This window comes from Trichogramma pretiosum, unplaced genomic scaffold (genome assembly GCF_000599845.2).
Source record: "Trichogramma pretiosum strain Unisexual culture from Peru unplaced genomic scaffold, Tpre_2.0 scaffold127, whole genome shotgun sequence".
NCBI lineage: Eukaryota > Metazoa > Arthropoda > Insecta > Hymenoptera > Trichogrammatidae > Trichogramma > Trichogramma pretiosum.
In genome coordinates, this window is record NW_019640804.1 from 38,829 (window position 1) to 66,119 (window position 27,291).

General features: G+C 38.3%; 7 protein-coding genes across 7 annotated transcripts in view; 4 read left to right on the plus strand and 3 right to left on the minus strand.

The window, feature by feature from the left end:
- Nucleotides 1-216: 216 nt before the first annotated feature.
- On the minus strand, nucleotides 217-8,843 carry LOC106658097 (ubiquinone biosynthesis monooxygenase COQ6, mitochondrial). The gene is made up of 8 exons (XM_014379916.1): nucleotides 8,561-8,843; nucleotides 8,242-8,432; nucleotides 7,838-8,077; nucleotides 1,880-1,987; nucleotides 1,744-1,806; nucleotides 1,346-1,656; nucleotides 981-1,263; nucleotides 217-897 (listed from the first exon to the last, which is right to left on the minus strand). The coding sequence occupies exons 1-8, from the start codon at nucleotides 8,742-8,744 to the stop codon at nucleotides 865-867; spliced, it is 1,413 nt and encodes a 470-aa protein (XP_014235402.1). The 5' UTR covers nucleotides 8,745-8,843; the 3' UTR covers nucleotides 217-864.
- Nucleotides 2,796-7,853, plus strand: LOC106658093 (transient receptor potential channel pyrexia-like). Its single transcript, XM_014379914.2, has 6 exons — nucleotides 2,796-3,588; nucleotides 4,010-4,452; nucleotides 4,547-4,729; nucleotides 4,808-5,096; nucleotides 5,736-6,113; nucleotides 6,170-7,853. Exons 1-6 carry the CDS (start codon nucleotides 3,532-3,534, stop codon nucleotides 7,757-7,759), a joined length of 2,940 nt encoding a protein of 979 aa, XP_014235400.1. The 5' UTR covers nucleotides 2,796-3,531; the 3' UTR covers nucleotides 7,760-7,853.
- A 154-nt stretch (nucleotides 8,844-8,997) lies between the features above and the next one.
- On the plus strand, nucleotides 8,998-10,790 carry LOC106658098 (KICSTOR complex protein kaptin-like). Its single transcript, XM_014379919.2, has 7 exons — nucleotides 8,998-9,220; nucleotides 9,296-9,555; nucleotides 9,622-9,788; nucleotides 9,872-10,056; nucleotides 10,132-10,195; nucleotides 10,275-10,569; nucleotides 10,630-10,790. Exons 1-7 carry the CDS (start codon nucleotides 9,016-9,018, stop codon nucleotides 10,702-10,704), a joined length of 1,251 nt encoding a protein of 416 aa, XP_014235405.1. The 5' UTR covers nucleotides 8,998-9,015; the 3' UTR covers nucleotides 10,705-10,790.
- Nucleotides 10,776-11,641, minus strand: LOC106658103 (28S ribosomal protein S24, mitochondrial). The gene is made up of 3 exons (XM_014379923.2): nucleotides 11,482-11,641; nucleotides 11,166-11,346; nucleotides 10,776-11,096 (listed from the first exon to the last, which is right to left on the minus strand). Exons 1-3 carry the CDS (start codon nucleotides 11,506-11,508, stop codon nucleotides 10,807-10,809), a joined length of 498 nt encoding a protein of 165 aa, XP_014235409.1. The 5' UTR covers nucleotides 11,509-11,641; the 3' UTR covers nucleotides 10,776-10,806.
- Nucleotides 11,642-11,733: 92 nt separating this feature from the next.
- LOC106658105 lies at nucleotides 11,734-12,575 on the plus strand. Its single transcript, XM_014379925.2, has 3 exons — nucleotides 11,734-11,885; nucleotides 11,948-12,108; nucleotides 12,225-12,575. The coding sequence occupies exons 1-3, from the start codon at nucleotides 11,867-11,869 to the stop codon at nucleotides 12,378-12,380; spliced, it is 336 nt and encodes a 111-aa protein (XP_014235411.1). The 5' UTR covers nucleotides 11,734-11,866; the 3' UTR covers nucleotides 12,381-12,575.
- A 356-nt stretch (nucleotides 12,576-12,931) lies between these two features.
- LOC106658100 (protein YIPF7) lies at nucleotides 12,932-14,014 on the plus strand. Its single transcript, XM_014379921.2, has 2 exons — nucleotides 12,932-13,260; nucleotides 13,399-14,014. The coding sequence occupies exons 1-2, from the start codon at nucleotides 13,035-13,037 to the stop codon at nucleotides 13,953-13,955; spliced, it is 783 nt and encodes a 260-aa protein (XP_014235407.1). The 5' UTR covers nucleotides 12,932-13,034; the 3' UTR covers nucleotides 13,956-14,014.
- Nucleotides 14,015-14,152: 138 nt separating this feature from the next.
- Nucleotides 14,153-27,291, minus strand: part of LOC106658108 (neuropeptide SIFamide receptor-like) — a 66,262-nt gene continuing 53,123 nt past the window's right edge. Inside the window, exons 3-4 of the mRNA XM_014379927.2 lie at nucleotides 23,125-23,570; nucleotides 14,153-22,285 (exon numbers count right to left, since the gene is read on the minus strand). Coding sequence (XP_014235413.2) covers nucleotides 21,951-22,285; nucleotides 23,125-23,570 — 781 coding nt within the window. The 3' untranslated portion in view covers nucleotides 14,153-21,950. The remainder of the gene's footprint in view (nucleotides 22,286-23,124; nucleotides 23,571-27,291) is intronic.

A 27,291-nucleotide genomic window follows, 5' to 3' on the forward strand; every position in this document is an offset into this window, starting at 1 on the left:
TCATTGTTTTGCGATGTATAATGCTAATGTAGTACTCATTAGATGCGTTTCTCATAGCTAATTGTTCATTGTATTAAAATGAATTTACCAACAAAGTGAATGTATACAGTGGAAACTTTTCTAAAACACGTGAAAATATAATGTATGGTTGGGGCATGAATTTCAATATTAAGATGAAAAAGTTTTGGACAAAATAATTATATTTATCAATAGTGATGTAATTAACATTTTATTTTTTCCAATTATTCAATAAAGCTAAAGCAATTTACAAGAATCTTATATGAATTATAATTGTTGTGATTTATTCAAAATTTATACTCGTGTTTTTTCAAATTTATACAAAAACAATATGATAAATTAAATAATTCAAGTACAGAAAAATATCATCAACTGATAAATGTCAACCTTGTGCTTGTAACAAAAAATTATTGAGCAGATATGTAATACAAAAGAAATTACATAATTATGTACAATGACAAACATTATCATAAAATTAAAAATAAGTATAAACTTAAGCTCATATACTTGAATTAAAAGTTTAACTTTTTTCCATCGAGAAATGTTTTATTTAGATAGAAATAAATTAAAAAAAAAAAAAGAAGAAGAAGCAATCGGCTCACAAAGATCGAGCGCTAATTCTTTCGATATCCGGCTGAGAATCAATCCGTGAGTGCATCATATTTTTACATTTAAATGAAAAAAAAAGTTTAATACATAAGTCTTCGCAGCAATACTATAAAGCACATCTATTTCCTTTGGGATTGAACCATATACTGTACAATAAAAAACTGAAAATAATTTCGAATTTGTCAACTCTCGGCGTACTGAAACGTGCCCGCGTGACTCGTACATTCATCGATCCATTCATCGCTGCGACGCTTGCTGCATCAGAAGATTCTGTATAGAGAGAGAGAGAGAAAAAAAAAGTCAACGTTAATAAATCGTTCAACGTCCGGTAAAAATCTGCACCTTATATATACCTTCAACGGTTTGATGGCGTTGGTCAGCTGCAATCCGAGACTGCGGGCGAGGACGATGGGCGTCGCCGTGCCCTTGTACAGCCTGTGCAGCGCGTCGATGGCCAGCATCGTCGGTATGTTGCTCCACTGCCTCATGCTCTCGTACTTGTTCAGGTAGGCCTCGTCCGAGACGACGGCCCCGTGCTCGACGGCGTCGCCGAGCACCTGGACCAGGGCCGTGACGTCGCCGAAGCCCAGATTGACGCCCTGACCCGCGAGCGGGTGGACTCTGTGAGCCGCGTCGCTGTAATATCACAAGAATCGATCGTTGAATTGGCAAAGTCGAATCGAAAATTTATTATATAATATTTTGAAAAATCTTATACCCGACTAGAGCGACACCCGGTTGGACGTATTTCACGGCGTGACCGAATCCCAGCGGGAAGGCGGCTCGCGATCCCTCGACGATGTGCGAGATCGAGGGCTGCAGCTGTCTCGTGGCTCCGTTCTGCAGCTGAAGATCGTCGAGCAGTTTGGTGAGTCCCTTCATCGCCCCCTCGACGATGGTGTCTTTGGGATAGGACTTCCACAGAGCGTCGTTCAGGTTGTCCACGAACTCTTCCTCGGAGGCTTTGAGCAATCTCTTGGCTTCCTCGGTCGTCATCGACCAAACCAGAGAGCTCAGTGAACTCGTCAACTGCGAATTATGTGGAAAATTGATTGGGTTCGAGTAATTATTATTATTATTAATTTTTTGAATGAATTACATATCGCATCGACTCACCGGCAATAGGGCTACGGGTCCGGTTGGTAAAAATCTCTGCCAAGCGACGATGTTTTCCGTAGGCTGTAAAATAAATTTAAACTTAAATTTGTGTCGAGTTTGAAGTTACGTTGTACTGAGACATTTTTCAACGTACCTCGGATAATTGAACCGTAGCGACGATGCCCATCTGTCCGTAATCCCAGTCGACGTACTTGGCACCCATGGCTTGTCGGACCCGCGATTTATGCCCATCGGCTCCGATCTGCAAATAAAATCGATTTTTAGCACAAAAAAGGATAACAACTAAAAACATCGTTAATATAACCGCAACTCGAATTCTTAGATCTACGCATGGCTGGAACGAGTCCTATATACTTATGTTATTACAGCGCGCTGCGAGTCTAAACACGCATTCGAAGTCTTTGTAGTTTTCCGGAGGGCAACAAACATTTGTTTTCCATCGATATTATGTATACAATATCATGGGAGGGAAAGAAATTCTGGAGTGATGTCATGATCATTCGTCTTTTTAAACGGTGGGCAAGATTAACGATTGTGCCTCGCGTGCACCACAGCAAAATACAATAATAACAATAACGTCGAGTTATGGGGAAGCGATTCGAATCGGAACAAACGTTAAACAAAAGTCTCCGGAAATAGCTCCTCCTCCTCTTAGATTCGAACGCGCGATAGATCGACTCATCCGCGCGAGTAAGAGAGAGAGGATCTAATCGTTGATTCTCTCGTTGTTTTCTTTACTGCCTTTCATTTAATTCCAAAAGTGTGTTTGTTTACTGTTTAATTTAATCGCGCGATTAGAGGCGTAAAACTTCTGCATTAGAAATAGATCGTAAACGATTTATATTTTACAAGCGTACAATAAAAGTTTTGATTAATTCACAAAACGCGTATGTATATTAAAAAAATTGGGGGGACAGGAAAAATATCTCGAAACTCGTTTCACAATCCCGATCATCGTTTCCACGGCGGCGACAGAGACTACGTCAGTGCGGTCGTCGTCTTCGTCGTATGCGCATCTAGAAGTATCAAAAAGAAAATAAGAAGAAAAAAGAACAAAAAAAAATGATTCGCCGATTCGAAAAAATCGAGCCCGCCGCGAGATCCTCTCTATAAAAAATCCAAACGCTAAAAATAAAATCCAGTGCGCGGTGAATAGCGTACGGTGGTAGTCATCGGGCGCGCGATCGGCAGCCGCGGCAGTAGCTCTCTCTCGTTCTATCCGCGATCATCATCATCGCGCGAGACGACGACCACGACGACGAAAAAAGTGCATCATATTAGAAAACAGGAAAACGACGACGACGACGACGCGCAGTAGCAGCATTGTTCGAAGAAATCGAGCGCGTATAGAAGAAGAAAAAGAAATCAAAAGGTTTTTAACCGACAACTGCATGCGCGCACGCGGTATAGTGAAATTGTTGAGATGATATAGTTTTTTATTTATTATTTTGTGTCATTGAGCAGCGCGACGACGACGACGACGACGACGACATTTTTCAATCGCCGCGGAGAGTCTTGGTCGCTCCGAGATCTCGAGAGAGAGAAAATTGAGTCAGCGAGAAGATACGCGCGCGGTTGTTTATACGACTTTGATTCTTTAGATAGATATATACAGAGAGAGAGACGTTTGGATTTGCCAACGTCTCTTGAGACAGAGAGAGAGATCCATTAGATGTTCGTTTGGAGAACGTAGACGATCGAGACTGAACCAGATTTTATTTTTTCAATCGGTTCGTTTATTTATCTTATTTTTTTCTCGCTAAGCTCGCAGAAAACAAAAGCGCGATGTCGAACGAAAGGACAAAAACTCAAGAGTCGCCGAGTGTTTACATCGATGTCGAGGTAAGAGAGTATAATATTTTCACAGACTTTTTTATTCGCGAGTAAAAAATTTCGCTTTCGTTTCCAAGTATCGCCTATAATATGAAAGAGCTTTTGAGTACGAAAAAATTCCTCTCCTCCTCCTCCTCGCAGCAGCAGCAGCAGCACGATGCGATGCTCGACGCCCCGACGTTTATTTTGAACTGTCATTAGTTAATTGATAATTCGCGAATCGTTAAAATGAAAATGCAGAGAGAGAGAGAGAGGCCGAGCGCGCTCGTGTGCGCGAGCAAGGCACTTAATCTCCGTACCCAAACAAAGCTCCGCATTTAGCCTAACACAACAACTCGCGTCCTATTACACCAGCGATCTCGCTCGTTCGTCCGCGTGTAATAACGTATAAGTGTGTAAACCTCGCGTGTAATTGTTGCTGCTCGAGCAGAAAAACGGCAAGCAGCAGCCACAGGTCGCCTGGCTGGACAAAGTCAAACCAAAAAAAAACAACGACGACGAGGAAGACGACGACGACAACGACGAGAAGAAGAAGGAAAAAATGATGGACGAGGAGGACAGCGCGAGCATCTCGTCGGAGTCGAGCTCGGTGCAGCCGGCCGAGTGCAGCATGAGCGGCGCGGGCAACAACGACGATCGGTATCATCACTCAGCTAACAGCGAGCAGCATCGCAGGCAGCACCTACGGCTGCTCTGGGACCGCGAGGAGATCGAGCGATCGCTGGCTAGGCTGCCCGCGGGCGAGGCGGCGCTCAATCTGCTGCCGAGCTTCACCCAGCCGGAACAGGTCGACGCCATCGCGGACAAGATCAAGGATCAGAAGATATGGCAGTCGGACGATCCGTTGTTTCTCGTGCCTACCTTCGCCAGCGGGTAAATATTATTATTATTACTGTTATTATCGAGTGCTTTCTCGAATCTTGCCGATTTTTCTACTCGATTTTTTTTGTTAACTGTTGTTTTGCAGTTACGCGAGAAAAGCATCGCTGCTGGCGGAGAACGAGGCCGCGCTGTCGTCGAGCCTGACCGATCTGATAATCAAGTGGCCGAGCACCTGTCTGCTGGTGGCCACCTGGCTCAACAACGAGGGCCTGGTCAAACTGCTGCTGGACAAGGGAGCCCGGCCGAGCTGTCGCGACGCCGATGGAAGGTCGGTGAGTTCGAGCCGCACACACATGCGAGTCTTCTCGATTAAAAATACCAATCCGTGTTTGCGTTTTTTCAACAGAACGGCCCTGCATCTGGCGGCGAGCTCGGGCCAGTCGGCGGGCATCTGCGAGCTTCTGCTGGCCCACGGCGCCGAGCCCAACGAGTGGGACTTCGGCCGCATCTGCACCCCGCTGCACTGCGCCGCGGCCGCGGGCTGCCCGCGCACCCTACGGGCCCTGGTGGAGGCCAAGGCCGACGTGAACGCCGGACTGTCGGGCAAGAGTCCGCTGCACTACGCCGTCCAGAGCAACTCGACGAGCTGCACCGAGGCGCTGCTGCTGGCCGGTGCCTCGCCCAATAATCCTCAAGTGAGTTTTCGTGTACCGATTTTTATCGGTATAATTGCAAATAAATCGATGGATGGTTCACGTAATGATTTAAATTGACTTTAAATCATTCTGCTGGATTAATAGGTAAATTTAAATTATCCAGTTAGATTAGCGATCTGGGTGCAGATTTAAAAAAAAAAAAAAACCAAATCATTTGAAATCGAGCTGTTCCTGTTAAAAAATAGTGTGTTTTAATGCCTATTTCGACTTGATAATCCATACAAAAGTGGCCATTGAGTTGAGTGAATCCCATGTAGATTTTTACAAAGATTTATCGGTTGAAAAATTTACATCGATTTCCAGCTTTCCTTATGAAAAAAAAATGATTAACACGAGTATTTTTGACGTAAAAATGTAATAGGAAACCAATATGAAGATCAAAGCTTTTCGACCTGGAAATCTATGTAGAAATCTACATTAAAATACACTCCACTCCATATCGATTTCGATATGTATTTTCAGGTCAAAATCTACACAGAAATCCACAAGGGCAGTTGGACAATCCAAAATTCAGCTAGATTTCTAGATATAAAATCCAACTGGATATTCAATCTCAAAGTCTATCAGCTCGATTTTTTTTTCCAAACAACTGGGTAATCGATACTTTTTTTTCTGCAGGTGTACACGGAAACGCCGCTACACGTCGCGGCGAGCCTGGGCCTCGCCGACTGTCTCAAGCTGCTGCTGGCGCACGGCGCCGACGTGCGGGTGCGCTACGGCGAGGCGCGGGTCACCCCGCTGCACCTCGCCGCGGAGGAGGGCAGCTACGAGTGCGTCCGACTGCTGCTGGCTGCGGGGGCGCCCGTCGACGCCAAGAACGCCCGGGGCCAGACGGCCCTGCACCTCGCAACCCTGGCCCAGTCCGTGGAGACCGTGGAGATACTGCTCGAGGCCAGGGCCCAGGTCGACGCGCAGGACGACAACGAGCGGACGGCCATGCACGCGGCGGTGGTCAAGTCGATACGCAGCAACGAGCTCATACGCGCCCTCATACAGGTATTATTTTATCATTTTATCGTTATTTAACAACGTCATTTTATAAATTATTACAGGCCGGCGCCTCGGTGGACAAAGCCGACAAGTTCGGCTACACGCCGCTGCACATCGCCGCCCTCAACGAGAGCTCCTCGGTGGTCTCGCTGCTCATGAGCAAGGGCGCCGATCTCACGGCCAAGACCAAGGGTGGCATCTCCGCCCTGAGCTTCATCGTCCGACGCACTCCGGAGGTGCTGCCACGGCTCGTCAAGCGCCTCGATCACGCCGTCTCGCTGCACGACCACGAGCTCGGCGACGTCGACTGCGAGCTGCGCCTCGACTATCGGCCCCTCGTCCAAGCTTCCTCGTCGTCGTGCCAGCCGCAGCAGCAGCAAGCCGCGCGCGGCGAGAGCGACCTCATGCTCTGCCTCGTCGAGGTCGGCCAGGGCCACGTTCTCAAGCATCCGCTCTGCGAGAGCTTCCTCTATCTCAAGTGGCTCAAGATACGCAAGTTCTTTCTCTTCAGTCTGTGCTTTCACTCGGTCTACGTGGGCCTGTTCACGGCCTACATCGGCCTCACCTATCTGTGGGAGGTGCCGCGCGCCGGCGACGTCCTCTTCTGGTTCGTGCTCGCCTTCATCATGGCCCTGGCCTCGAAGGAGCTGTTCCAGGTGGCGCACGGCATCACGATCTACGCCAAGGGCTGGGAGAACGTGCTCCAGTGGAGCGTGATCGTGAGCTCGGCCCTGGTGCTGGTGGAGCCGCGTCGCGACTGGCAGCATCACGTAGCCGGCGTGGCCATACTGCTCGTCTGGGTCGAGCTCATGATGATCGTCGGCCGCTTTCCCATGTTCGGCATCTACGTGCAGATGTTCACCCAGGTGGCGGTGAACTTCTTCAAGTTCCTCGGCGCCTATCTCTGCCTCGTCGTCGGCTTCTCGCTGGCCTTCAGCGTGCTGCATCGCGGCTACAAGTCCTTCAAGAATCCACTGGTGGGCCTGCTCAAGACCATCATCATGCTCTCGGGCGAGCTCGAGTTCGAGGACGTCTTCTTCGACGAGGAGGCGCCCGTGCTCTATCCGGGCACGACCCACCTGATAATGCTGGCCTTCGTCGTGCTGGTCACCGTCATACTGGCCAATCTCATGATGGGTCTCGCCGTGTCGGACATCCAGGAGCTGCGCCAGTGCGCCGGCCTCGATCGTCTGGTGCGCCGCGCCGAGCTCGTGGCCCATCTCGAGAATCTGCTCTTCTCCAAGCTGCTCGATTACGCCCCGAAGAAGCTCGTGCGCGCCTGTCGCACCGGCGCTCTGCTGCTACGGCTGCCCCATCACTGCGCCATCCACATAAGACCGAACGATCCGCGCGAGAGCCGACTGCCCAAGGAGCTGATCAAGTCCATCTATCATCTGGTGAGCGAGAGAAAGACCAGGCACAAGTACAGATGCCGGGGCGAGTCGTTCAAGAGCACCTTCGACTCGGACGTGGACTCGCGCAGCAAGTCGAATCAGCGCTTCTCGGCCAGTTACAATTTCGAGCCGGACAGTCAGGCCGGTCTGCTGAACGAATTGTCGGCCGAATTGAGGGCCTACGTCGCGACGATCAATTCCAAGCTGGACGTCATGCAGACCAGAATGGACACGATGGGAAAGGGTGGTAGCAGCTGATTCGTTCGGTGTCACGATTCATCCATTGTAAATCTACGCATACCTTCATTCGTACACACGCTTCAAGAGTCAACTTACCAATAATTTAGTCCTGAAGCTTTCGCCGCTTTCCAGATGAAGCCTAGAATCTGCTCCAGTTGTGTTGGATAGAATGATGTCATTGATTTTTGCGTTATTTATTACTTTTACTGAATTTTTTCCCGATAAAATAGTATCGACAGCGTGTAGCAGCAAATCGTTCTCCACTATGTATGCCAGATCATCTTCCAAGTGGTCTTCGTTGAACGTTATCATAGCATCGGAGCATGCATCCCATACCTAACAAGAGAAAAATTTGTAATTAAATTACACTTTATAACTACTTTGAATTGTTATTTAACTACTATATAGTTAAAGTTAAATCTTATATTTTTATGTATAGTAAAAAACTTTATAAATACATATACAATTTAATAAAAGTCTCATAATATTTTCAATTATACCTGCATTTTCCGTACAGGAGTGTGTCGCACAGATTCTATATGTTTCCATGCTCCAATACTTGACAACAATATTCTTGTGTTCTTGTTCAGTGCTACAACTCTATTTGAATACTTTTCTTGAGGTGTATAACTGAATTTGTTAGAAGCTTCTAACAGAAGAATTTTTTTGGATTCCAGACGTCGATTGTTAGCTGCAAGGAAAAGATAATAGTTTAAATTTTCATTTTCCTCATTATTTTGAAAGGTCTGACTGTTGCGACAATAGTGGCAATACAAAAATGCAAATCTATTATGATGTTTTGACAGTTTCATAACCAACCTAGTGCACAGGCCAGAGTAGTCCCGACCATGCCACCTCCAGCGATGACGATGTCGTAGGACTGCTCGGCCGACGAGTCGTCGTGCCTCAGCCGTTTCGAGCAAACGAACGAGATCACCGGACATTTCTTCGACAAGATCTTCAGGGAGCTTGAAAGCGTGCGAGCTTCCACGATTGCGGCCATGTTTGTGCACTGCCGACTTTTGCGCGTCGTCCGCTACAAGTGTCCCACAGTATATCTATAGATACAGCCGACTCTAGCAGACCAAAGGATTCGTCTGCGTTCGAACTCGAGACTGTTACAGTAATATAAACATGCACGGTGCCGATAAATAGCTACTCCTCTGCACGTTTGCGATTTCTCAAGCTCTCGCAATAAAAAAAAACAAACAAATAAAGCTGTCTGGCTGATTTTAAGTTTGGACGACAGCCAAAAATATATCTCGCTCGAGAAGATGGTCAAACTGATGCAAGCCCATTGGTTCCCGCTGTCGTCGCAGGGCAACATTTACACTCTGACATTTTTGCAATCGTGCAAGGGATCGGCCAAGATACTTGTTGCATGTTTGAATCGTAAAATTTATTCCTGCGAGTATCACAAGCACTCCGAATGGCACATAAAACCGCTCGTGAAAGAGTTACTTTTCACTTATATCCCATGTTTGTTTTTTTGTTAATCAGACTGACAATGAAAAATCACTGCTTTGTTACTGAAACAATTCTAAAATATTTTAGCTGGAGCAGAAATTATTGCAATCGATGCTTATAACAAATCAACGACTGCGGATGAATTTGTTATTGGAATAAGTATAATTAAACCAACAGGAGAGACTTGCATGGAACGATACTTAAATATATATTCGGAAGGTGCTGTTGATGGAGATGATAGTATAACCAGTTTGGAATCGATAGCTCAGAGTTGTTTAATGGTTGAGTTATCCTACACTCCATACTTACTTTATCACACAATTATTCCAAAATCTCCTGATAAAGAGGTATATTCAAAGTACAATAATCATATTTATTTTATAAAAATTTTTTAAATTTTAATGATTGTTCAGATAGTGTGGCTAATATCTGGAAGCGATTATAAAATTCATGGAGTTCGTGAAGATAAACAGAATCATAGTTATACTGAGTTTCAATTGGACAAATTTTTCCCAGAATTGGATCAGTTAAAAGCAATTGCATTATGGATTGATATATACTATTACGATGATTTCCAGTGGTATTTAAATGAATAGAACTAAAATTCAAAAGATTCTTAAAAGAAGATCTATTCATCTTTTATTTATGTTTTTCATACTTCAGGAGATTAACAGCTATTTCATGTGAATGTGGTTTATTGAAACTGGCTAAAGTCAATGTAGATAGTTTAGAAATAATTCAAAAATGGTCTTTGCGATATGATAATCCAGTCAGTAGCGTACGCATATTTCCTAATAAATTTGGAGTACAGTTACCGGCATGTCTAAACGTTAGATCCAATGAACTTAGTATGTATTCAGAAATTATTATTCTTAAATTTTCCTCATTCATTTTCTTCATTGGAATATTCAATTGCTTTCTAGATGTTAAGAAGGATAATAAAATAAATGTGATGTTGACTAGTGGAAACAAAGCAGTTGTGTTTCAGTAAGATTATGCAATAAAAACCTAATAATATTTTCAAAAATTCAAAGATAAAAGCTGTTGAAATTGTATGTTTTTTCAGAAATATTTTGCATAACCAGCTTGATTCGGATATAACTCTTGGTGGTAATGAATCAACTTCTGATTTTATTGTTTGCTCTTGCATCGCAGATATAAATATGGATGGTAAAAATGAAATCTTGCTGGGCACATATAAACAAGAAGTTCTTATATATGAATCAATCAATGATACCTGGAAATTAACAGACAAAAAACTTTTTGATGCTCCAGTTCACTCTATAAAATATTTAGATTTAGCTGGAGATGGAGTAAAAGTTTTGGTCATTCAAACACAGCGAAGTGTTCACATATTACAGGTAATTATTTGAAATTTAAGATAATAATATAAAATTCATTAATCTATATTTTGATTTTAGCATGATCCACAAGAAACAATGAATTTATGGTCAGAGCGATTCTCAAAGCTAGTTTCTTTACTTGATGCTAGATAATAAATCAAAAATATTGTTGTTAAATCAAAAGGAATAAAATTGTAAACTATATGAATGTTGATTTATGCTAATTTTTATATTTTACACTTAAAATAAAGTTTTTTATATATATTTGTAAACAACATCTTCCCTCTTTTCTACTGATTGTATTTCAATCTTTACTGGACAGTGTAAATAATAACTTAACAATTCTTCACTGTAACCAGTCAAAAAATAAATTTTCCTTGGATCAAGATTACGTAATATGATTCCTGCTATTCTAACCATATTGTGATGTCTCTTGATAATAATTTCACTAACAAACAGTGCATGCCATGTTCCTGTCATGAATCTGCGAATGAACATATCTTCTATAGTAGTCTCCATCACTCTGTTACCTCCGTCAATGTTAGCTGAAAATCGAAACAATTTTTTAATTTTTAAAGTTTATCTCATTTTTTGTTTTTTATTAATTGACTCACATGTATTCCACGAGTTCCATGACTTTTTATGAGCTATGTGACAAGGTTGATAGGCCATTTCATAAGTTAAAGGCCTATTTTTCTTTAATGTGACTCTGTATCGCCCTGATTGAACTCTATTTGTTATTGACGTAGTATGAATACATCTATTTAACACCATTTGCTCCATGGACTGTGCCACCTAAAAATATACATATCTTAGCAACTTGTCTTAATTTTGATAAAAAAACTCTCTTTTTTCAACTTGTAAAGTAGAAATGTTTGGTAAATAAGGTTAAAATATTGAGTAAATACATTATTAAAAAAAGTTATTTACCCGGCTTAAATTTGAAATGACATTCATTTTTTTCTGTTGACTATAAAGTGCGGTATAAATCTCAAAAAACCAACAACAAATAGACTAGATCTGCACTTTGTTTCACAGATAACTTTGCACTCGGTAAATGTATTCCGAGTGTGTTATAATTCGCGTGCGTTCAGCTCATGAGCCGTGTAGTTCTGTCCTTGTCTAACGTCAGCTGGCGTACGTACCTACAACACTTTGCGGACGACATCGTTGCTTTTGCCTAGTGTCAGTGCTGTGCAATCAGTGTATATACTTTAGTTAACGTGGCTTTATCAACAACCGAGTACGTTTGAATCGAATAACAATTGCGATTTTTAATAAAATTTGATTCATCGTGGAGCCACACAGTTCAAAAATGAGACGGGCTCATTCAGGTAAATTTTGTTTACGCTCATTTTCGAGTACGAATGTTGATAATTAATTTTTTTTTTATCAGGTTATGGTTATCAACCATTACCAACAAGTTCTACACACTCATTGGAACAAGAAAATGATCAGATGGCAGATGAACTCAAAGATAAAATTAATGCCCTAAAGTCACTGTCAATTGACATCAGCACAGAAGTCAAGTATCAAGACAGATTACTGAGAGATATGGTGAGTAGTTTTAAAGAAAGCTTAGTGACCCATATGGTTGCCAAAAATTTAAACAATCTTACTATTCAATTTTGATAACTATTTCTATATCATTCAAACATCTATTTTAATTTTAGGATGATGATGTTGACAGAACGAGTGGGTCTCTTACTTCAACTGTTGCTCGAGTTCTAAGGCTGTCAAAAGGAAGACACAATTATTATTTGTTCTATCTGTTTCTTTTTGCTATTGCTTCGTTTGTTGTGCTATGGATTATATTGAAATTTAAATGATATGCAAGTGACGTATAGGTGAAGATTCATTCCTGTCACATACATATCCAGCCTATTATTAATTAAATTGTACTTGGTAAATATGCACTGGAATTTGTTGCAATAAGTATGGAAAAACAGTTGTACATAGCTTGAATGTAAAAAAATTGAATTACGTTATTTGTTATACATACAATAATAATTAAAAATAATTAAATTAAGAGCTTATATTTTACAAATGGTTGACTTGAAAAGCTAATAAATAATATAAAAAAAAACTATTGCTCTATCTGATTGCATTCCTAATTGAAAAGATTGTATATAATAATAAAAAATCATGAATTTTATTTACTATGGGAATTATATTACATTAAATTTATCATTTAAACCTTGTAAATGTTTATGTTTTAATAATTAAAAAATAATTTAAATCTCGAATATTATAATTAAAAATTTTACTGAACTTGTATACAAAATGTAAATGACTTACGCAAATTTAATTTTTCTGCCGTCATATCAAAGGTTGGCAGCACCCGATGCAAAAATTGCCAACTGTTATGCGCGAATCACTGTGTTGACGTCGTCAGCTGTTCTGTCAGCTAACAGCACTCCGAAAATCAGAAGTATTTTGTTGTGATTAGAATTGATGTGTAACATATTTAATTGACTTTTAAAATGTCGGGCTACCCTCAACAAGATAACTTTTCGTGGTCACCACCCCCGGACAATCAATATAATTTTGACAGTAATAGTTTTGGACAGCCTAACCAACAATTTGAATTTGCAAATTACGGTGATCAAACAACTGGTGAATATGGAGCATATAATCAACAAGAATATTTAAATCCCAATCAAAGCACTTACTCAGGAGACTTATATACCCCTGATAATTACAATCAAGGTTTGCGCATTTATTAATTACATCATTTACAATAGTAATGATTTGTTTGTTTTGGTTCATTTTGCAATTATTTTTCAACATTACTATCTAAATAAATAATAAGAGTATGTTACTAAAATTACCTATTCCTCATTAAAGGAAACACATTTACTGATGAGGAAGACGAGCCACCATTATTAGAAGAGCTTGGTATCGATCCAGATAGAATTATACAAAAAACATTGGCAGTTCTAAACCCTTTTCATAGAAGAGGTCAAACAGACGATGCCAATTACCTACTTCAAGATGCAGATTTAGCTGGTCCACTTGCTTTTTGTTTGGCCCTGGCTTCTTTCTTAGTATTGGCTGGATCAAAAGCACACTTTGGATATGTTTATGGATTAGCTGTCACATCTTGCCTGTTAATGTACATTTTGCAGTATCTAATGAGCAGTTCAGGAAATGTAACTCTTGCATCGGTAGCCTCTGTTTTGGGTTATTGTATTCTACCAGTTGTAGGCTTAGCAGGTATAGGTATTTTTACCAGTCTCAAAGGTCCGGGAGGTTTGATTTTTGCAGTTGTAGCAGTTTTGTGGGCTACTTTATCATCTTCTAGATTGTTTTGTGCCATGTCTGGGGAGGAAAAGCAACGCCTTCTTATTGCATATCCGTGTTTGTTACTTTATGGAGTGTTTACTTTGATTGTAATTTTCTAAAAAATATTATAAAAATTATGAACAAAACAATTAAATTAAAATTATTATTTTTAGTAAGAAAAAAAAGCTTAAAAATTAATTTCTGCCTTTCATTAATTAAGTATTATCAACTATATTCTGTTCTTTATTACATGCACAACTTTTGGGTTAATCGCATTAGAAATGATTTGTGTAAATAAAAAACAATTTTATGGTGAAGTTACGCTTTATTCCATCTTTTGAGAAAATATGTATAATATATATTTTTTTGTGCTTTGCTTGTGACCTAAGTCATAAATGAATCACTCTTTCAAATTCAAAATTTGTATTTTTTCCTTCAAAAACATTTTATTCAATTTTCACTCTGGCTCACACTCTCACATTCACTTTAGTACAAGTCACATGAACAATCAAAACTTATATGGTATTATTCTGTACTTTTATTATTTTTGTACGCAGATATTATTATTAATGTTAATATTATCATTAATATTATTTATTATTATTAATATTATAGTTATGAGTTATAGTTGTATTAGAATTATTTCTAAATTATACAGATTTTCAACATCTCGTTATGCGGGTGATATCAGTTAATATTTTAAGTTTTTGAACGCTATGAACATATTGGTACATTTACACATTTTGATAAATTTATATACAATCATTTTTCATTAGAGACGTTACGTCGTTTCATTGTTCAGATATACTTATACAAGTACTTTGTATAATGCATTCTTTTCAATGGTGCCCATCTTCTTACTTATAGTATGTTTCTATTATTTCATTGTTATTCGGATAACAAGTTTGCCTATCCATATAACATATAAATATTATATATTGAAACCAAAGCAAAACATAAATGCTATAGTAGTATTTATCAAGTTTACATGATAATGATTAAACGTAAAACATCGTTAAACACGAAACATGCATCTGAATCGATTTTTGTCAAGCAATTCAATGTTCTCATATGATAATAATCATTATTTATTTTTACATATAGTACAAGTTGTTTAGATTTTTTTGCAATTCTCCGTGTAATTTTATTACATAGATCGTGAACCACAACGAAAAATTATAAGAACCATATCATCTATGTGCGTCGTTAATTGTAGTTTCCAGAATTTATCAACTATTATTTGCATTAAAAACCTTTTTTTCGTTAAACAAGGAGTTATATCATTGAAGTGTTTTACATTTCTTCATTTTATTTTCGATAGTGATAAAATATCGACAACTGTGAAACGTGTAAAATTGCAAAAGCGATTGAAAAGTAACAACTGTTATTACAGAGAAAAATCGTTGAAGCACTTGTTAATTTGTTATACTCTTGCTTTATAATTATAAATATACATCTTATTACAACAAAGTTTTCTTTTATATAAAAATGATTATAAAATTGTTAAGAGATAGTAATTAAATAAGACGTTGCCGTTACGGTTTAATTATATAGAGACAATAGAAGATTTTTCAACTTTAATACTTTTAATTAATTATAATATCTGTATACGATGCCAACGCGGTGAAGCGATTGAACAATTTTCTTATAATATTCAATTTGTTCAGTTACATCGAATTTATTTTACAGTCATGATATACATATAACGCACATTTTCATTTACACATTCTCACATCGACATGAGTGGAGATGAAAACGATAATATTCATTATTATACAACAAAGTTACAGATATTAGATGAGCTTGATATATTTCATCTTACATCCATCTTACTTGACCTTAAACATATTTCAATAATTACATCCCATTTATCGACGCGAATGAGATAAGTTATTTTTTGCTTTTACTTCGTAATAATGAACGAATTTTTTTTGTACTCGCGAGAATATTTTCAATGACAAAATATTCATCGACTGTCGTCGGTAAATTTTTGTATTTCTGATTATTTTTACTTGATGCAAACTCGAACTCAATAGCGGAGATGCATTATAACTTTCATTACCAAGGATGTTGGCATGAACAACGACACGTTGAAACAGATCGATTTTTTTTTATACATGAAATATCGCGCGCGATGGTGAAAGATAATTTATACAGTTTTAAAAGTTTTAAAAAGCTATACAAGATCCTTCATTTTTACACACAACTTCTCTTAGAATATCGTTTTTTTTTGTTTAATATATCGACGTCATTCTTTGTCGCACGTATAAAATCTTTACGAAAATAATGATACATTTATTTTACAATTCCTCTAAACGCTCGCTTTAGCTCTCACGTACGTCGATACAATATCTGCTTATCACTACATCGTAAATAATGTCATTTTCACTTAACTACATTTTTACTTTTTACAATCCAAGGCTTTTCAATTATTAAATGTTGATTTATTGATATTACAAAATTTTGACTTTTCAAAGGAACCGGATACGCGCGAATAACAAAAAAGAAAATCAAGTCTTTTACACTTTCAACGATTATCATGATTGTCCGAGATGTTTGTACAGATCGTGCGTCGATCGATGAATTAATCGCGAGCAGCTGAGATAAAATTTGAATGATCACCCACGGGATGGGTAATCACTATTTCATGTTTCTTCGTAGGAATAAATTAAACTTGTCCTTATTTTTTTTTTTTAATTTTCAAGATTTCCACTTCAGGTTTCCTTTGAAAAGTCAATTTCTCGCAGCAAATAGCAAAACTACTATTTGCATTGTCACTGGTTTTAAGATGGCAAGTACGATTCGTACGTTCGGGGGCCACTTTCTCGTCTCACTAACGAATGATTAATTATATTTTTTCCCTAAAATATCGTACATTTATCACATTGTTCCACTTCCTCGTTTCAATTGAATACGAATTCATTTCGACAATAACGCAAAGACTTGCAGCAAAATTTGATAAATTATTTGAACGAAACGTTGCATCACATTGTAAATGATTTTTCAAGTAGTTGTTGTTGTTTTTATATCATTAGAATTCGATATAAATTATTTTTCTTTATTATTTTCAAGATCAAAAACAATCGATGTACTTTCTGCGTAACGTGTAGGACGGAAAATCAATAACAGACAATATTTTCGTCATATAGGTAAGTACTTGAATAATTAGTAATCGAGCAGTTAAAAAACAGAAAATTTAACATCTTGCCGATGGTTGACGTTGCTCTGTTTTTTTTATGAATGCAATATGGACTTCGTTGAAGTTTTTATGGTTCATTTTGTTTGATTCCAAGTTAATGTACACGCCTGAGAACAGTACACGAAGAGAATAATCATTTTTAAAAGACCATTATATGGTGTAAAAATGAATAAAGCACTGATTCAATATGTTTAAATAGACGTCCCATTTGAAATCGTTTGCTTTTTGTTTAGCTGAATGATAAAATTTTAAAATTGGAAACTTCTCGTCATGATGTACAGTAGTCGATACACATTACACATATTTTAATACGAACAGATATACTTTCCTACACTTATTATGTATGTATATTTATACGAATCTTTTCATCGAAAAAGTATATAACAATCGAATCTAAAAGACAGGGCATCGTATTTATAATTGATATACGTTACATCTAAAGACACAACTACAAATGTGTGTGTTTGTCCGACAAGTAACGCCAAATATTATTTTTACCTACACCGTTAAGGGATGTACATACAATTTGTTGTCTCTTTGCATAAAAAGTGCTCGTGTAAATGTTAATTTCAAGTTGTGAAAATATTCAAGCTTTTTTCTCCATGGCTTGCATTTATATCAATGTACGAAAATAAAGTTATATATCTTCTCTCGCCAACGTATGCACGCACATTTGCGTACGCGAACGTTTATTTTCTTATTCTGTTTTTTTTTTTTAATTTTTCATATATTTTCTTCTATTTATCGCCTTATCTTCCATGTTTCAAGAAAAAATGCCAAAAATCATCGACATGCATATTCATATAAGAGCACATAGTTCTATACAGGCACGATCCACATTACATATCAGATTAAAATTTTCAATTCATTTTAAAAAACAACGAAAAAAGTACGTTTGACACTATAGCTTGAATTTTTCTTTAGAATCGATAATCGCTTGGAAATCGATATATGCGATAAAATTTTGTCGACTTTTAATTCGATGACACGATCACATCCACGCCACACTAAGCAGGATTAGAACTCGCGACTCTGGTTGGAAAGTTAAAAAGAAAAAGTGTTGATGTTTCAAGCGACGACAGGACAATTTTATAACGAAACGAGAAACAGCGTCCGATATATCATATACTTATATACATGTATATTACAACACACTCATGTATTTTATATCATATAATATGTAGTAAATAGTTCGTTAGATATTTTTCACGTTATCAAAAAAGCTTGTTTTCAATCATATATATTTATATTTATTATTATAGTATAATGCCCACGACATTTGTAAATATCATTTATACGAGTGCTGCTGTAGTACACAAATCGTTAAATATTACACGGATTTCCCAATAGCCTTCAAAAAGCTAAGCAGTTATAAAAACGATGTAAAATTGGATTTATATAGTTTTATATATTATAATTAGCGAAGAGAGAAAAAAGCACTCGATTTAATAATGTGTGACAGGGAAGTTATTTTTTGTATATAAGTAAATATATTTATGCGGCTAAAATATTTAACACGATATGCCCTAAAAATGTGTGTGAGTATAATAACGTATATTATGTAGCTCCGGGGACTCGCACTCAAAATATATATCGCTATTATGGATCGATAATTTTTTATAATATTTTATATATTCATCCACGGATCGTTTAAAATATAATAATATTCACGTAACGATTATGAATATTTCATTATAGTTAATAAGATCTGTTACATTGTAAGTACGTACGATTCAACCGACGAAATTCATTTTTTTTTTTAAATTTCATACATATTTAAAATGATGCAGATGCAATCTTTTCTTTCGCATAAATTGATAGATTTGCGCGCGTAAAATAGTTATTATTGTCCCTAAAAATATACGTATTTCATACGTCTTTATTTATTTATCGTAGTATTTATTATATTTGTAATAATTATTCGAATCCGTATAACAACAAATTAGAGTCTAGATGGAATTTTTATCTTAAAGCTACGTATCAACTTCAACTCATTTTTGCAATACGATTAAGAGAGAAAATCAATGATTTTTTTGTTGCACCTCCGACTCATCGGGTTATTATCGCGCGTTGAAACTTAAAGACTAATCGTTTGACGGCTCGTTTTTTTTTCAGAGATATGTCGTATGTTTTTTTTTGGCGAACGAGTTAGTTCCATTGAAAAAATATCGTACGTAGATGCGATCGATGAAGAAAATTTCACGGAAAATATATTGTTTCGTCGATATAGACATTTGTCGTTGTATTTGAACTGACGCGATCGTTTTTGTATTTTGAAAAAACCGAACAATTTCAGAAGAAACAACCTCGTTTTGTGCAATAATGATTAGTATAAAAATATAAACATCTACCGATTACTTTTACATTTCGCGAGTATAAATTCATAAGCACGTTTTTCGTCTACAACTCACCTTTGCCTCACCGTCGTATAAAAAATTTGCTCATGCACTATCCTACTACATTTCGTTGATCTTCCGCCGGGTTTGAAATTTTTTGTCACGAAAAAATTGAACTCAATGAAAAAAGAAAAGTGAAAGTAAGCTATTTCTTTTTTTTTTGTTTTTTTTTGTTTTATACATGTGTGATTCGATGAAGATGCGCGTCGTCGTCGCCGCGGATGAGCGATTAAAGAAAAAATTGCTCGATATTACATGGTAATTATGAAATCTCTTAAATTTTGGTTATTGGAGATATTGGAACATGTTACGCTGACATAGTGGCATGAATTACCATGTATACCCGCGATATAAATAAGGCAGTGACGAATTTGCGATTCGGCAGTCACAGTATAGACTGTTTTCAAAAAAATTTGCTCGAAATATTATTGAGGAATAACAAAGTCTCGTTCGAAAACAATTTGAACACAAGTATTATTATTTTTCGTCTCATTTTATATGTTTTTTGGGGGGCATTACATTTGCAAGAGAAAAGTCCGTCGTTTTAAAGCCTTTTAAAGAAATGATAATAACGATTTTGAGCATAATTTCTAATTATTGCAGATTTTTATTGTTTCGTTCGAGAATCGTAGATGATATGAGTGCGACGCAGAAAAAAACAATTATAAAACATTTTTCTATATGAATCTTTCTCTTGCAATGCGGAAAAGCAGCAAAAGTAATAAGTATACAACAGAGACAGCGAGTGCAATGGAGCTTGAGTAAATCACAATAGTCTACACACATCGGATATTCTCAAACTCCAATGTTTATGTCGTATAGCCATTGATTTGACGAAAGAAAGAAAAAAAAATCAATGCTTCGCTGCGAATACGATGTGATCAACGATGTTGGCTTATAATAGCTGTGTGTTCATTTTCAAGCGTGACTCTTGCGACGCGATATGGATTAAATGTATAACTATATATACTTTTTTCTCGTCGTTATAATCGTTATAGTTTAAATTTATTTATTATCCTTATGACCGATGCTTATCTCTTTTAATATACGTATATAGTATACATATTACAACTGTGTATATATGTGTACGTGTGTGCGTCCATTGCGACCGCACGGCAATCGTCAACGTTAACGTAACGATCGTCGGAAAATATTATATCGAATTAAAATTAACATCGCCTTCGATTTTTCGATATACACGATATTATTTATTTTTTACGATTAAACGTTTGTATATTATCCGAATGGCGTAATGGGCCCTATTACGATCGTGAGAGCTCGATGTTTTCTATAATCGTACTTTTTATTATATTTTTTAATTTTAAGAGAGGAGGGGCATCCTTTTATATAGTGCCAATTCGAACTAAGCGAGAAAATATTTTTCATGCTGTTACTTTTTTTTTGTGGAATTTAGATCAGTAAATTTATAAATCAAATAATTTTTTTCTATTTTCATTTCATCGGCATCAAGCTGTAAAAGTTTCCTTCAGAAAAGTCCGAGCTGTATATAATAATCTAGAAGATGCTACGATTCGACAATTTTTTCTTAATCTCTACGTCGTAGAAAAATAAAGTGCATTTTCAGCGACGAGTTTTATTTTCTTCTTTTAATTCATTTGTTTTTACTTTTTTGCGTTCAAGTTTCATCGTGAAACTCGAATTCTCTATACAGCGAGGGAAAAATGGCGAGCGAGTTATTATTGTATATGAATATTCTCTAAAAGATATTGTTTTTTATACCGTATATATTTTCAATGTTTCCATGTGTGTGTTTTTGTGTGTTCGTGGCATTCTCGACAAGAGAGATTTTTGAGAAAGATAAGAGAAAAAGAAAATTAATTGGTCGATAAAGAAGCTTCGATTTGTCGGCATTTATAAGGAACATCGACGTGTATTCACAGGACACGAATCGATATACATATTATTATTATTATTATTATTACTATTATTACTATTATTAATATTATTATTATTATTATTTTTATTATTATAACGATGACAATCGTCACGGGGCGATCTCGTTGCTGTAATATCGTACATAATATTATAATTACGGGGGTTCACGAGCGAGCCATATCGTCCAGAGTCTCTGTTTATTTTTGTTGAAACTCGTATATATATCATATGCTCCGTCCAGCGGGGGCTCTGCTCTTGTAGTCTGTGTATATTATTATTATTATTATTATATCGTATTCATGGCAGAACCGGCCAGCCACGGCTCGGTCGGCACATGATATCCCTTAAAAAGGATATCATTTATCTCTTGTTACATCGTAATAATCGCGGTGAAGCGTTCGAATTATCGGACAGTCGTGGCGCTTTTGCGACATAATCGGTCTCAATCATCATTGTATATTATTACCAATAACGAGCACGATTATACCGGAGACCCGTCAGCGCGCGAGGCAGCTGCTGTGCTGCCTCTGCAGCTGTGCTGGATGCTGCTGCTGTTGGTGCTGCGCAGGGTGGTGATGGTGCCGACGGGATCTCTGCCACGTGGTTCACCGCGGCCACGCGTCCTAGGCGGGCGCCGACTTGTGATTGAAGATGTACGACACGTTGCTGTCCTGGTGCACCGGCGGCCCGTGAAAAGCGCGCCCCCGCGACGAGCCGTTGTTCACGTAGTACGAGGACTTGCGCATCGACGTGGACGACGACATGATCGCCACGGTCTCGTAGTAGCGCAGCTTGCCGCAGCACTGGCCCGACTTGATGATGGCCATGAAGCCGCGCCGGTACTTCTTGTTGAAGAAAGCGTAGAGGATCGGATTGATGCAGGAGTTGGAGGAGCCCAGCCACTGGGCGATCGGCGTGGCGATCGGCAGCAGCTCCTCCTCCCATTCCGCTATTTTACCTGCGGACGCGAGACAGAGATTATAGAACGGGTTATTATGGAATGCAAGATTTGCTTCCTCGTCGAGGAAGCTCTGTTTTGAGTGAAAAATCGACACTTTTAAATATGTATATCGAATAAGTTTTTTGAATAATCGGATTGTGAATGCTATTAAAATAAATTGCATTTATTGTCGATTGCGTCGAGGATAAAGCCCGAAAAAATTTCACTTCGATTTTTAATATTTAAAAAGTTATTAAAGTTTTTAATTTTTTATTTCTTTTTTTTTTAAGGGATAAAATGATTAAAATTGAAGTATTTGATCAAGGATTTCGAATGATGAGTTATTAACCTTTAATTTAAAATCAAAAATGTTACACTGAAAAAAAACTTTGATGTAGATCCAACAAAAGTGGACAGCTAAATCAGCCGAAGATATTTTAGTGCCTCAGCAAAATAATTTTGCCAAGTATAGCAGAAAAATATATTTTGCTGACAAATATTTTTTGCTGATCCAGTTGTCTATTTTTGTTGGATCTACTAATAAGATTTTTTTTGTGTATGACTCATCGATTAAACACAAAGTTGTATTAGAAAAATGAAAATGATTTTTTTTCACTTTTCGAAAATTGAACTTTTTTATTAAGTTCAAGTGATTTTTGGAATATTTGAGTAGTGATTTTGAAAGAAGCGAGCAGCTAAAGTTAAATTAGGACAAAAAAGTGTTAAAACCAAACTCAAAGACGTAAAGATTGAGAAATGATTTTGTAAAGAAAATTATATCAGTATTTAATAAGTATTTAATTTTTTGACGAGAAAACTAGAGCAGTTTTCTTTTTGTTCCTGCGTTACTCTCTCACCTCCGAGCTTGATGCGGGCGAATATAACGTAGAGCGGCAGCCAGGACAGCACGAACAGTATCACGACGATGATCAGCATCTTCACGACCTTGACTTTGGACTTCTGCTGGAGCCGCTCCATCTGGTCGTCCTTGGTGTCGCTGGGTATGTCGCGCCGCCAGACCTTGATCCAGATCAGCACGTAGCAGAGCGAGATGAGGATCATCGGCAGGACGTAGCACAGCATGAGATTGCCGATGATGAAGAAGAGGGTGCCGTCCAGCGGTCGCGGCCAGATCTCCATGCAGAGCTTGACGTCGGGATCGTCGTTGTAGATCGAGACGAGATCGAAGAACAGCAGCCAGGGCGAGGTCGTGGTCAGGGCGATGAACCAGATCACGATGATCATCATGCGCGCCCGGCTCTTCGTTATCTGGCAGCGCAGCGGCCACCAAATCGCCAGGAATCTGCGCATAAATTGAATAAAGATACTTAATAATCTCGTTGGAATATTATTTGTATATCGATCGTTGAATGCATATACAAAATATTTCGCGTGACTAACTGCTTACGATCATGGTCGGAGCCCTGAGAACTGCAATTATTGTCATAAAAATTGTGAAATCTCGGAAAAACAAAGAAACTCCTTGGATTTTTATATGGGTTTTTGAATTAAATTTCAAGGAGCGAATCGGCCATCGCGGCTCTATCGGGATTTCTTTTGTTTGCTCCGATAATGAATTGCGTTGCAATTTTTTACCCGATAGGTAGGCACAGATGCACGAAGGAATTGCGTAACTTACGGTCGACGACACCCATACAACATGTATGAAATGTCAATCGTGCCTTTTTTTTTCATTTCAACTGAATACAAACGATATTTTCTGTTTTCGAGTATATGCGTGCGTGTTTCGATGCGCAAGCACTCGAGTCTCGTTGATTTACGTGTACTTTTTTTTTAACGAAAGATCGTTTATAATTATGCGTTATCGCGTACTCCGCGCGCCGATTCATAAATGTAAACTCGTTGAGCTTTATTGCGCGGCGTGCACACAACGCGTATAATATAATCGTTAGCGCAGATATATCTGATCGTGGGAATACGCGCGTCAAGCTTAATTATTAGGTCGGATAATTAAAATTCAACGTTTTTGAGCTCGCGGTCAAAAGGCGTGTTATTATAGTACGTGAACACCAAAAGATAAGTCCCGTGGTTAGAAATATTCAACATTTTGACTTATACAATTATTTTGACTTTGTCACTTGCAGATTTGCAGATTTAAAGATACTCGCCATCTAGTGGTGGGAGTTTAAAGTTCGTGCTATCGCATTTAGGCAATAAGGATTTTGAAAACAAATTTGCTTTTTCCCATCTAAAGGTCAGGTTTGGTGATGTTTTACTATCAACGGTGAGCGTTGACAAAACTGGACTCAGTCTTATACAATTATTTTTATCTTTCCACTTGCAAATTTAAGAATAAATTTACTCCTCATCTAGTGCTGGCGTATTTAAACAGTTGAAAATTAGTCTAACTTTTTTTGAAACGGTTGAATTGCCATTTTCAGGTCATTTAAAACGTATACTTTAAAAAATATAAGTACTTGAAAACATAAGTATCGTCCTACTCGCGTAAATATTTTCATTCCTAAAATTCATCCACACAATACCAAGTTCGATAAATTCACCATTGAAAATTGTTTTCGGATTCGTTTAAATCACTTATACATTATGAACGTTACATTACCATAGACGCGCTGTGTGTGTGTGTTTGTGTATAGATGTGCTCGTTAACACGTGCCATAGCCGTGTCAGCATTTGAATAAAATAATAAGGCTTTTTTTTATCTACATTAATGTAACCTTGCGTATATATACGCGCGTGTGTGTACTCCGCGGAGTAATTTACCATATAGTTCTGATTTTCTTTCGACTATTATTTACGCGCGAGATATATAAGAGAGAGAGAATAGAGAAAAAAAGGTAATAAGCATTCATCGATGAGTCTCGGCATCGATAAAAGAAAGAGCGCGAGAGAAGAAATTAAACGAGTCACGTATATAGCCATCCGCGCGTGTTTACGCGTCTAATAATGGGATAATCGAAGCTATATGCAAAAAAAAAAAAAATAATAAGAAGAGAGAGAAAAAAAATCGTTATACGCGGCATAACATAGTGTTGACGACGACGACGACGACGACAACGACGCACCAAACCGATGTACATATAGCGTGCGGCTGTATGGATATAATACATTATGTGTGTGTATATGATGCTCGATGTACTACATTATAATACACCTATGTATCGCCTCGTTCCATAAGATCTGCTGCAGATCGGCCGCCGCCGCAGCCGTGTTCAGGGTCAATTACGGCGCTTCTCGCGCATAAGAGCGGCGAGTATAGATCTTGAGATCATAGATGCGCTAATTACATTTTCTTTTCTTCTTCTCGCTTTTTTTTTCTCTTCTTCTTACGTATCTTACGTATATATGTATTATCTTTTCGCGCGCCAAGTTCGATTGTAATGTCGCGTGTTTATGCGCTGATCATTGTATTAGGGCTGGGTCCGATCGTCGATCGTCAATTATAAAGAGTAAAGTTGAAAAAACTCGGAGCAGCAACCTTGTCTCTGCGAAGAGCTTCGCATGCCTATTACGCGCGTTACGCTGACGATTAGCCATTCGTATAATTCATTTTCTCCATTGTGCACTATACGAGCCTCGATTATTGTTCTCGATGTCTATTATACATTTGGTCAAGGGATGAGCCATAATGCTTCGAGCGATTAGCAGCCACGTAAACAGCTACATAGCAAATATTACCGTAAGACCGCACTCGATATAGAAATCAAAGCTTGCCATTGTTTCCGTTTTCAGGCCTTTAAACGAACGTAAATATACAGATGCTATAAGCACGTGTCCAACGACGACGACGGCGACAGGACGCTAATTTTTTTTTTCTTCTTCTTCGTTTTTTTTTGTTTACGAACGACGAGTCGTCATCGAGCGCGTTTATTATTATATATATACTGCACGAGGCTTTCACAACGTGCGCCGCTGCTGCTCGCGCCTCCGTCCCGTGGTTTTTATTTTCCTTGACTCATATTTATATAGACTCGGTGCAGTGTACGCGACTCGAGAGCTGTACGGTTCATTGACGAAGCGAGCCTCCAAAGCCTATATAGCTATATACTACGTGTGTATGTTATGCTAAACACAACAACAACAAAAAACGAGAAGGAAAAAAAAATCGCTTGATTATATAGATTTCTATGCGCGCGCGAGGCTCGTCCGTAAAGTATATATATGATAGTTAATAAGCCGTATATTACGATCTTTTTACGCGCGCGCGCGCGCAAATCAATGTGTACTACTGCTACGAGAGAGATCGTCGTCGTCGTCGTCATTGGTATTTCAAAGAAGCTGCCTGAATAAACGGAGCGAAGCGATTTTTAATTAAGTAATCATAACAGCGAGCGAATGAAAAAATTTGAAGCAAAAAAAAAATCAACTATAAACCGAAGGAGATTCTCGACGCGCGCCGCGCACAGGTGTATCGTGTTGTGTGCGTACACGGGCGTAATTATACTGTCCGCGAGCCAACGCCTCTTTTACGAATGCGTGTGTTTATGCGTTTGTGTATATTGACAAGAGAGTCACCTCCCGCAGAGGCGCGCAGCATAATCGGCTACGCACCGTGATCATCGTCGTCATGTAACGTAAACGCAAAGGAGGATTCGTGCGTGTGTGTGTGCGTGCGCGTATGTAGATTGTAGACCTTTTTCATTAAAGCGCTTGGGATTTTTTTTCTCACAAATATATGTGCGCGCGTGAGAATATTCACGGGTGAGGCTCGCTCCTACAAGTCCAGCCATGGGTCCTTGGTTCATTGTGCATTAAAAGCGCCTTCTTATTATTATACATCGTCGTGTCGTCGTGGTATATATAGAATCTATATGTGTATTGGTGTAGCCGCACTTATCCGTGCGAATAATTACATATGCTTTATGTTTATTACGACGATGGATCGTGTGCGTTACCCATATTTATAATGCATGCCATCTCGTACCGATCTCTTACCGATTAGATTATATATTAAGTATTATAAGTCGGTCGCGTAAATAAATCGAATCTCTCTCTCTCTTCTCTCATTTTTTTCTTCTTCTTCTCTTCGTCTCGCGCCAGAGATT

Coding starts and splice junctions, on each gene's coding strand:
- LOC106658097 (XM_014379916.1), bottom strand. CDS start 8,744: ATGGCCGCAATCGTGGAAGCTCGCACGCTTTCAAGCTCCCTGAAGATC. Junction 8,433..8,560: donor TACTCTGGCCTGTGCACTAG/GTTGGTTATGAA, acceptor TTTTCCTTGCAG/CTAACAATCGACGTCTGGAA. Junction 1,657..1,743: donor GACCCGTAGCCCTATTGCCG/GTGAGTCGATGC, acceptor CATAATTCGCAG/TTGACGAGTTCACTGAGCTC.
- LOC106658105 (XM_014379925.2), top strand. Junction 12,109..12,224: donor ACAGATTACTGAGAGATATG/GTGAGTAGTTTT, acceptor TTTTAATTTTAG/GATGATGATGTTGACAGAAC.
- LOC106658100 (XM_014379921.2), top strand. CDS start 13,035: ATGTCGGGCTACCCTCAACAAGATAACTTTTCGTGGTCACCACCCCCG. Junction 13,261..13,398: donor CCCTGATAATTACAATCAAG/GTTTGCGCATTT, acceptor TCCTCATTAAAG/GAAACACATTTACTGATGAG.
- LOC106658098 (XM_014379919.2), top strand. CDS start 9,016: ATGGTCAAACTGATGCAAGCCCATTGGTTCCCGCTGTCGTCGCAGGGC. Junction 9,556..9,621: donor CAAAATCTCCTGATAAAGAG/GTATATTCAAAG, acceptor ATGATTGTTCAG/ATAGTGTGGCTAATATCTGG. Junction 10,057..10,131: donor CGTTAGATCCAATGAACTTA/GTATGTATTCAG, acceptor ATTGCTTTCTAG/ATGTTAAGAAGGATAATAAA.
- LOC106658093 (XM_014379914.2), top strand. CDS start 3,532: ATGTCGAACGAAAGGACAAAAACTCAAGAGTCGCCGAGTGTTTACATC. Junction 3,589..4,009: donor GTGTTTACATCGATGTCGAG/GTAAGAGAGTAT, acceptor CTGCTCGAGCAG/AAAAACGGCAAGCAGCAGCC. Junction 4,453..4,546: donor GTGCCTACCTTCGCCAGCGG/GTAAATATTATT, acceptor GTTGTTTTGCAG/TTACGCGAGAAAAGCATCGC.
- LOC106658103 (XM_014379923.2), bottom strand. CDS start 11,508: ATGAATGTCATTTCAAATTTAAGCCGG. Junction 11,347..11,481: donor TCATTTCAAATTTAAGCCGG/GTAAATAACTTT, acceptor GTATATTTTTAG/GTGGCACAGTCCATGGAGCA. Junction 11,097..11,165: donor ATGGAACTCGTGGAATACAT/GTGAGTCAATTA, acceptor TTCGATTTTCAG/CTAACATTGACGGAGGTAAC.